This window comes from Raphanus sativus, chromosome 8 (genome assembly GCF_000801105.2).
Source record: "Raphanus sativus cultivar WK10039 chromosome 8, ASM80110v3, whole genome shotgun sequence".
NCBI classification, from domain to species: Eukaryota; Viridiplantae; Streptophyta; class Magnoliopsida; order Brassicales; family Brassicaceae; genus Raphanus; species Raphanus sativus.
Window position 1 is genome coordinate 4,332,290 of NC_079518.1, and position 10,556 is coordinate 4,342,845.

Consider the following 10,556-nt stretch of genomic DNA (forward strand, 5'->3'; position numbering starts at 1 on the left):
TCAGAGGATGCATCCGGTGGTTAAACGGTCATGATGTTGTTTTCGAGTTTTTTTTCTTCAGAGCAATGGTCGACGAATCCCCAAAAGATATGAGAGGGTATGGATCAATAGTGAGGATCAATGTTAAGGTTTACCAGTGTTTTTAAAACGGATCGACCGGATGGTTGGACCAGGTTCGACTATGAACCGATTATATATCTGTGTTGGATCTAATAACGGGTTCGGGTATGAACCGATCGCATAGCCAGTTTGGATTCAAAAACTATTGAAATGAATAAAAACATTAAACCATCAAAAATTCATAAACCAACTATATAAACAAAAAAATTAGTTTATAATTATAATGTTTTATATTTGATATTTGTTTATACTTTAGTTATGTATAATATTTATTAATATTATATTAAAATATATTGAACCAAATTATTGAACCAGGTTTGACTCCGTCGAACCATATTGAACCGTCACTCAAATATTTTTCGGTTCAGCTTTTGGTCCGGTTTTAAAACACTTGGTTGGTTTATGAAAGAGAGTAAAGGTTTGGGCTTTTCTGTAATGTTGGGCTTTGTGGAGTTCATTTTGGCTTAATCCGAAAGATTTATTTTGTATACGGTATATCGGTACTACGCAACAATAGAGAAGAACGAATGCCCAGCCCGTCCTATCGGTTTTTCAACGGGGCCACAACAGACATCCATTATTATCCGACTCTTAGGACTTATTAGACTTTAGTTCGAGTAGCAACTACAAGACGCATAAGCTAGCTTTAAGAAAGTCAAAAGGCTATAACATGTGGATGAACTAACTAAACGTTGTCATAATAGTACCAAAATCTGGTGAGAAGAAAACATGGATCATGAGTGATCTTGTGGTTTGTCTCGCGAGGCTGGGTCATTTATTTCTTCCTGCACTGATGGTACATTAAATGTGGAGTAGAAAACTGGACATACTATAGAAGTATATATATCACGAAGAAGAAGAGTGAATATGAAAAGAAATTAAAACACACAAAAAAAAGATCGAGAGAAGAAAAAAAGAGAGAAAATGAGGCTTATACGCCACTTGTGTGTGCTACTTTTACTGATATCTGTTTCAGCAGAACCCACCGTTTCAAGTTCTTGCCAAAGGCACTGTGGAAATATTTCTATACCGTTTCCATTCGGAATCGGGCGCGGTTGCTACCACAATGATTGGTACGAGGTCAGATGCAAAAAATTTGTCCCGTTTCTGCCAAAGATCGACAAGGAAGTGGTCCAAATAGATCTTCCGAGACCAATAAAGCACGAAGATGATTTAGATGAGTACTTTCCTTTTGGGTCACTCCGCATCAAAACCAACGTAAATTCTATAGGGTGTAATAGCGGCAGCAGCGGAGAAAGGCCCCAAGAGCTTTTGGATTTGGCTGGAACTCCTTTTCTCATCAGCGGCAATCACATGCTCGTGGCTTTTGGGTGCAATAACAAGGTCACATTGACGCATGTCGAACACCGAATTGTCGGATGCATTTCTACTTGCAATATCACTCATGTATTCGAAAACTTTACTCCTTTCACAACACTGCTTACAACAGGCTGCTCTGGCTACAAGTGTTGCAACGTAAGCACACCTACAGAGAGCAGTGAAAAAATTGGTGTGAAAATAGAGAGCATTGATGGCAATATATCAAGGGGAGGGTGCAGAGTCGCCTTCTTAACCGACCAGTTTAACCAACCGTCGCGGCCTTGGGGTAACAAAACTGATCCTAAATTGTTTCACGAGAGGAAATATTCCACTATCCAGCTAAAGTGGGAAGTTCTTACGACGAATACGTCGTTTATAGAATCCTTGAGGTGTCACACAAACCCACTGACACTGTATGACGTTCACTCTAGACCTTGCTACTGTAGCGTGCCGCCCTTTAAAGAAAAGATCAGGTATCTAGGATGTGCCTGCACCTATGGTTACAAGGGAAATCCGTACGAGGTAGATGGATGCAAAGGTCAGGTTCTCGAAGCACTACTAATTTTTTTTTTTTAAATAGCAAATTAATCTCTTTAATTAAGATCATCAGCTGAATAATTAAAATTTCATGACTTTTCTTATGTAGATGTAGATGAGTGTACAATCCGCGAAGCTGGAGATCCCAAGTATTGCCCCATTAGCGGCGAAACTTGTCTTAATCTTCCAGGAAGCTATCGATGCGTGATCAAGGAGGACAAATCCTACCGAATTTATATAGGTCAATCAGTTACCTACCGTATTTCCAACTTTTTCCTTTACTAGAAGTTCACTCGCTAGACATTTTTTAAGGTTTTAAACTTTGTTAGAGTTAACACAGCATGATTATTAATTAAAAATTATCAAGACCCTTTACAATTATACTAGGGTCACCTTAAAGACAGACTAGATTCTTAACTGGCGGTTAGCGCAGATTTTTTAAAAACTTATTTAAATAAAATTAGTATTTCTGAATGGTTATTTTACAATTTTTTTTTATCTTTTTTTAATTTTGGTTTACTAATTTTGACATCATCTCTGTTTTTAATGTTTAGTTTCTCAACTTAAAAAGTTAAGGTTTGTATAAACTTTTCTCCAGATTACTATTATTGTCTATTTAGTCATTTAAACTCATAAAATACATGATTCAAGTTCACAGTTTCATCATTTTGTCTTAATTATGTAAAGAGTGGGAGTTTCAGATATGACTCATCTGTTTTAATTAGAACTAGATTTTGACCCGCCCTTAAAAAGGGCGGGTATATTTTTTGTTGGAAAATTATTTTACGTAATAAAAATTATGATTTTTGATAAATTATATATTTTAATTTTTTATGAAATTTATCTTAAATTTACTTATATGACTTATTTTCAATATGACTAAATTTTAGAAGATTCTAAATAATTCTAACCCGTAATATGATTTTATTTATTTAAACCGAAGTTAAACTTATTTTACACTGATTTTTTTAATTTAAATAAAATATTTTATATCTTCAACACTCTTGTATTGAAAATTTCATTTGTGCGTTTCAAAACATTTTCTATAATTTTATTAAATTTAGTTTTTATTTTAAATGAAACTATTTTTAAGGATTTGAGATAATTCAAATCTGTATTATGATTTTGTTGATTTAATCATTTGTTATTTCAACTTAATTTTATTTTGAGGTTTCATTTAATAAATGCTTTCAAATAATTAATAATGTGAAAGATTTTTGGAAAGATATTGTGCAAACATTTAGGAAACAAATTTTTTAAAAAAGCTAAGAATTGAATTATATTAAATACTTTAAAATGTAATTGCAAAATAATAATTTTTTATTGGTTACAAATAATGTTGTAAAAAGGTACATGCAATTTTTATAATTATTTAAAAATTTCAGAGGCATATTTATAAACAATAATCTGCTTTAATAATATAGATACATTTTATTTTGGACTTTATATTAATCCATTTTACTAAACACAAACCCTCATACAGGTAAACTGAATGAGTCATTATGACTTAACAGTAGCAGAAGTGACGTGGTGATTCCATTCATAATGTGTTTCTAACATTAAAAAGACTTACATTTGGTTTGAGGCATAAAAAAGGAATAAATAGGTATGTGGTATATATTGGTTTAAAAGGAAATTGGAATCAATAAAAATTGATATTGGATTAGGAAATGTAACAGCTTAAAAATCGGAAGTTAGGTAAATGAATATTAATTCATGTGATTGCTTAGAAGTTGTTATGGAAACTATCCTTGATTTTAGGAATACGATTAAGTTTATCAATTTAATTAAGGTGGTTTAGTAATGTTTTAAATAAATGGTATTTAAGGTCACTGGCATACTATTGTAAATTTTAGGGAAAAATTAGGGTTAATTCCAAATTGTACTTCTGTTTTAATAGTTTAGATAGTAATCAGCTTTTAGTTCGTAGTTTTAAAGAATGCGAGCTTAAAATTGGCCAAAAAATATGAATGAGGTTGAAATGTCTCACACGAAAAAAAACTAAATATATATAAAATATTTCTTAGGAAACTCTATCGCTAATATATTTTGTTAAAAGAATGCATTATCTTAACTAAATGAAGTATTCGAATTTGGAACGGTTTCATAAACATATATAGGGAGAATATTTAAATAAATTGTAATTTCTTAACCAAAAATATTTTCAAATTTTTGCTTGAATTGATTGTTTAGATTTAGTATATAGAATATCTTGTTACCAAGTCTACTATTGATATCCTATTTTGAAAACGATTTGGACTGATGGAAATATATTTTATCTGAATAAAATTGGTCTATATTATATATTAATAAATATATGACATTTCACATCATAAACAAATATCTACAACATATGAAATATATAATAGCATATTACATTTTACATTATAAACAAAGCATATGATTGTTTGCATATGAGCATTGGTCATCTTTATTTTGATTTTAAGAATATAAGATAGTTTCTTTCTCATAAATACTCAAGCACCCCTGTCGCTTATACATAGTGGCTATTAAAATTTTGTTCGATCATGAAAATGTCCACAAATAATCTAAAAAATCAAAACCATGTTTAAAACAATTAATAAAGGATTTTGGTTAGTAGGTTTAGTCACATCATGAAAAAGAAATGGTTAGACCATAATACGTATGTGAATAAAGTTGATTTATTTTGTTTGATTTGAGATATTAGTAGTAATAGAAAACTGAAATATAACAAGATCTAAACTAAGTTTCTAAATAAATAGATAAGATAATTCATAAGTGGAATATATACTGTATAACTGAATTATAGGGGATGTTATATTTAATTCTAATAAGATGTGAATAAATCTAAACTTAAATGACTACATTTTTAAGTAGGTAAAAAGTAGTACTCTAAATTAATAGTATAGATAGTAGTATAACTTTTTTAAAATGTAAGTGATATTAATGCATGTATTATATTGTATCTACTTAGTTTTCCCCATTTACAACAAATGCACATTAATTAATTCTATGAAACAACAAATTAATGCACATTAGTTGAAAAACTAATAATACCAATAAAAGATGTACTATAATAGACACATATATATAGGTATATATTATATTTACTAGTATTTCATTAGTTTTGTTGTTGTTACTTGTTAATACTCAAATAGCCATAGATCCTATTAGAACATATTATATATATATATATATATATATATATATATATATATATATATATATATATATATATATTGTTGTTACTTAAGTCATTGAAAGAAGAAAATATTGAACCCTGATTTGATCATATTTTGTCCAAATAAATTCTATAAACTGATGATTTCTGTAAGGGATAATTTGAAAAATACCCTATTTGAGATTTGAAATTTGAAATATATACTTTTATTTTCTCTTTTTGAAAATTATACTTCCTTAAATATGAAAAGACCTTTTTATCCTAGTTTAATATATATATTTTTTTTAAAATCAATTTAAATACAAAAATTATTTTTGTTTTGAAATAATCATATATTTGAGATAAATACATGTCAGTAATTTAAGATACCAAATGAATAAAATTCTGAAATAATTTAAAATCTACATAAACTGCTTACACAAAACTTTTAGCACTATGTATTAGGTCGATGTTTTATAATTTAAAATTGCATAGCTAAATTTAGTTTGTAAAACAAAACACTCACGATTAAGAAACTGATCGATGGTTTACAAAGTCAATAAAACAAATACATAAACAAATCATATTTGTATACTTGGATATTGTGGTGTTATGATGAATCAATGTTTCCGTATGTTCCAAATGTTGTAAGACCTAAGAAAAAATATTATGCTCTTTCAGTAGCAACTTCTGATTTTTGGTGATTATCTACATTTTTTGTCCATCAAAATTAGATTTTACTGAATCTACTGCGTTTTCTACAATCGCATATGCGATTGTTTCAAGATTTATCACTCCGAAAGTTAAACGACACAAAATAGAGAACTAGAAAAATGAAAAAAATATACAACATAAAATTGAATGGAAAAGAAAGGGAAAGATACTATAGAAAATAGAAGACATGCTTCAAAAAATGGAGAACCAAAAAAAATAGAAAGAAATATGAAGAATATGGTGATTATTTTGCTTTTTTTCAAAAGAAACTATAAGATATGTTTTAGTATGATATTGTGTAGATTGAATGGTATTGTTTTGAAAAAATAAAATAAGCAAAAAATCTATTTAGTTTAAATATTTAGATAATATTATAACAAAAATTATATTTCAATAATTTTAGTATTCATATTGGAAATTTAGTCAATTTACATATTAAATGTATTTTTCCAAATTTTCCCTTTGTGTCTTTAACCCTCAAATCTTTTTTTCATACCTCGCATTTACTACTAATTCCTATTCATCTTTTATTAATTCCTATATATATATTAATTTATTCTCTTTTCCTTTGGTGCAATTTGCAGGGGTTGGCGTAGGTTCAGGCGTGTTGCTTATAGGTGCAGCCTTTTGGCTATACAAATTGATCAAAAAGCACATAAAGAGGAACCTCAGGGAAAAGTGTTTTAGGCGAAATGGTGGTATGTTACTACAGCAGCAGTTGAGTTCAGGGGAAGACTCTGTAGAGAATACAATGGTATTCACTTCAAAAGAGTTAGAGAAAGCGACAGAAGGCTTCAGTTTGGGGAGGGTGCTTGGCCGAGGTGGTCAAGGGACTGTGTATAAAGGCATGTTAACTGACGGAAGGATCGTAGCAGTTAAGAAATCCACTGTCTTGGACGAAGACAGAGTTGGGGAGTTCATAAACGAACTGATCATCTTGTCTCAGTTAAACCACCAGAACATCGTAAGAGTTCTTGGTTGCTGTTTAGAGACAAAGGTGCCGTTGCTGGTATACGAGTTTATACCCAACGGTAATCTCTTCCAGCGTCTTCAACAAGAAAGTTCTGATCAGGTCTTAACATGGGAAGTAAGAATTGATATTGCTAAAGACATAGCCCGAGGTCTCTCATACCTTCACTCTGTTGCTTCGCCTCCCGTTTTCCATAAAGACATCAAGTCCGCAAACATCATGCTTGACGAAAAATTCCGAGCAAAGTTGGCAGACTTCGGTACGTCTAGAGTGATAGCTGGTGACCACATGAGCCACATGACGACAGTGGTTTCGGGTACTCCTGGATACGTTGACCCCCAATTCTACCAGTCCGGCAGATACACTGAAAAGAGTGACGTGTATAGCTACGGAGTAGTTTTGGCTGAATTGGTAACTGGAAGAAGACCATATTTCCAAGGAGACAGCACTTTAGCATCTCTCTTCCTCCAAGAAATGAAAGAGAATAGACTTTTGGACATTCTGGATCCTCGTATCAGAAACGATTGTGACCTCGAACAAGTCATTGCCATGGCCAACATTGCGAGCTCGTGTCTGAATCTCGAGGGGGAGAAACGCCCAACGATGATACTCATTTCACTGGAGCTGGAACGTACTTTTCTTTCCCATCCGGATACCGAAACCACGGGCAAGGACAAGGAACAAGTTGCTGAAGCTAGCAGTAGCAGAGGCAAAGAACCGCTGAGCATTGACGTCGCTTCAACTTCAACGTCCCAATATGAACTTTCGTGAAGCTATGCGTGGTGCGATGATGCTGAACCCTCAACGACGACCCAACTATCTGATGTTGCACCTATCAAAAAAAAAAACTATCTGATGTTGTTTGTTAACTATGAGATTTTAAATATTCTTCCTTTTTCTTTTCATTTCGAATATTGTATTGCTAAGTGTTTGTGGACATAATCATATTACGGATATTTGGTGACTAATGACTATAATCAGTTATTTATGCTTAAAAATCAAATTGAACTTATCATTATATATTTATAACATTTTATTCATTAATATGTATTAGGGGTATCAAAATGGGTAAACCAACCCAAACCAAACAATATCCAAATGGTTTTGAGCTTATATGAGCTTATATGGGTTATGGATTAACCCATTTAAGTTAATGAGTTAATGTTTTACCCATTGAAAGTAATATTATAGTTTGAATGGTAATCAATTAAAAACATATTAAACTAGTGAATAACATATGGTTAGTATGTTATACTTTTACATAAATTTATAAATTATAATATGGTCTTAACAAATAAAATATGTTAAATATGAAAATAAAAATATATTAAAAATGATATTTTCTGATTTTTTTATAGTGGTTAGTAACTGTAGTGCATTAATTTATTTGAAGTTATTTAGTTTAAAGTGTAATAGCATAAGTGGTTGTTACTAATCAATTTAATAAAAATAGAATAAAAAGTCGATAGTCATAACAAAATTAATTTAGTTGGAATTTAAACATAAAACAAAATTGATGTTTTATATAGAGAACATACTTATATTATTAATTATTAAAATAACTATATATGAACTATAAAACTTTGACTAATATATTAAGTTTAAATAATAGAAAGATGGAATACGTTTCAAATTTTATAAAAAAGTAATGGCGAAGTGTCAATTTTTGGTAAAATAATTGGTGAGTATCTAATATATATTTCTAAAATTTCCATGTGGACTTTTAAAATATAGAGGTGCGAGTTGTATGTGTTACTTTAGTTTCAAGATCTCTCAAAAAGATGTATCTAAAAATAAAAAACATAAAATTATTTTCTATATTAGTTTTGTTATAATGGAAGATTTTGTGTATGTTCATAACGAAATTCTTGTTTGTCCACTCTTATTTAGAAATATCAACGAATATTAATATGAATCTAAATATGTTTTTTATCTAAAAAATATAAATGGTTCCTAAACTCTTCTATTTAATGGATAACTTCTATTTTAACTGAAATGGAACAATTTCACCAAATCTTCCTAGTAAAAGGTCAATTTGTTAATTAGTAAATGATATGTTAGCATCTATAACAATCATGAGAAAGACGATTTCTAACTATCTGTGACATTCGGGTTTGCTGACTTGTTGCATTTAGTAATGGTTTTCACAATAAATGGTTAGTGTGGTGCAAATAATTAATGGTGAGAGTGGTGTGTGGTTTACATCAATTTTAATAACTTTAGCAACCAGACAACGTCTTTAAATTTCTCTCAGATTGGAAGTAATGATTCTTTTTTTAGTTAAGCTTTAAGAGTATATTAATCATGTTCACGCTTTTTAAAATGTAAACGCGGATAGCATGCATCAGAGAAGTTATTAGTTTTCTTGCACAGTGTAACATGGGAAGATACCATAGAGTTTATGTGTCAACACCAATAGACCAAATATTAGTCTTTTGGACTTGAATCACCATCAATCACTAAACATTATTAGAGTGGGATGAGTGGAATTTCTAGATTTATTATATGACGGTTACGTCGATTGCGTTAAAGAAGGAGAATCGTAGAGGCTCCATTCTCCATCGTCGACATCAAATACAAAGAAACCCTATAAACCGGTATTTTGACATCCGACCCGGACATTGAACCGGACGATTTATTGGGTCTCTGGATCATTGGGTCAACCGTGGGTGAACCGCGGTTTAGTAAATGAATTAGTTTTATTATATAATAATATATTAACTACGAAAATAAATATATAAAAACCAAAGTTAATATTTTAAATGTTTTCAAACATAAAGTAATAGTTTGGATATGTATCTATTTTATGTTTAATTTTTTTTTGCAAATACATAACTTTAGTTTCCATTTTTGTATTTTTATTTGACATAAAAATATTAAAAAATAGTTTAAAATATTTAAAAAAATATGTAACATAAGAGTTATGAAATCTAAAAAAAATCAAGACATAAAATTCATAATAAATTAAACTTCCAATCTAAAATTAAAACATCATTGTAATAAATTGTCAATAACAAAAATAAACTAACACCTAACCATAATTAACACCAAAACACATTAAATAAAGTTGAGAAAAGATTTTAATTATTAAAAAGAGAATGTCCAAGGAGATAAAAAAAACTCAACTTTATTAGTATAGATTTTGGCTGAAAAGAAAAATATTGTTTAGACATTAGAAAAACATGGATTTATGGTCTTAATGGAAAATATAAATTTTCTATTTGGCGGAAGAAAACAAATTTGTAGTTTTGACGGATAAACTATATTTTACCGTTGACATAAAAATACAATTTTTGTAGGAAAACAAAATTTTATAGTTTTGACGGGAAATCTTGATTGACGGTTTTGGTGTAAAAATTCGATTTTACGGTTTTGGAAAAAACTTGATTTTGCAGTTTTTGCGGGAAATTTTGTTTTTCCAGTCTTGGTGTGAAAACTCCATTAAGTCTACAAACTCATTTTATCCATTAATCTATTTGTATCCAATTAATGGGTCAATACAAACAAATAGATTAATGAATAAAATGAGTTTGTAGACTTAATGGATTAGTATCTTTTCATGTAAAAATAAGATTAAAGAAGGTAAGGAAATTTAAAACTGATTACCTTTCTGCAGAAGTGTTTCCAAGCAGAGCTTTCAATAAATGAAAGAGGAAGTTCTCCTAGCACAATCAACTCATTTGAAGCCTCTCTGAAAACAGCCTCTGCCACTTTTGATGACTTCAGATTGCCATCAGTGTTAATCTCCATCTT

At 30.0% G+C, this 10,556-nt stretch overlaps 1 protein-coding gene across 1 annotated transcript; it reads left to right on the plus strand.

The window, feature by feature from the left end:
- Positions 1-1,044: 1,044 nt before the first annotated feature.
- LOC108819738 (wall-associated receptor kinase-like 17) lies at positions 1,045-7,665 on the plus strand. The gene is made up of 3 exons (XM_056992405.1): positions 1,045-1,978; positions 2,087-2,236; positions 6,418-7,665. The coding sequence occupies exons 1-3, from the start codon at positions 1,045-1,047 to the stop codon at positions 7,572-7,574; spliced, it is 2,241 nt and encodes a 746-aa protein (XP_056848385.1). The 3' UTR covers positions 7,575-7,665.
- Positions 7,666-10,556: the final 2,891 nt, after the last annotated feature.

Coding starts and splice junctions, on each gene's coding strand:
- LOC108819738 (XM_056992405.1), top strand. CDS start 1,045: ATGAGGCTTATACGCCACTTGTGTGTGCTACTTTTACTGATATCTGTT. Junction 1,979..2,086: donor CGAGGTAGATGGATGCAAAG/GTCAGGTTCTCG, acceptor TTTCTTATGTAG/ATGTAGATGAGTGTACAATC. Junction 2,237..6,417: donor AGGTCAATCAGTTACCTACC/GTATTTCCAACT, acceptor TGCAATTTGCAG/GGGTTGGCGTAGGTTCAGGC.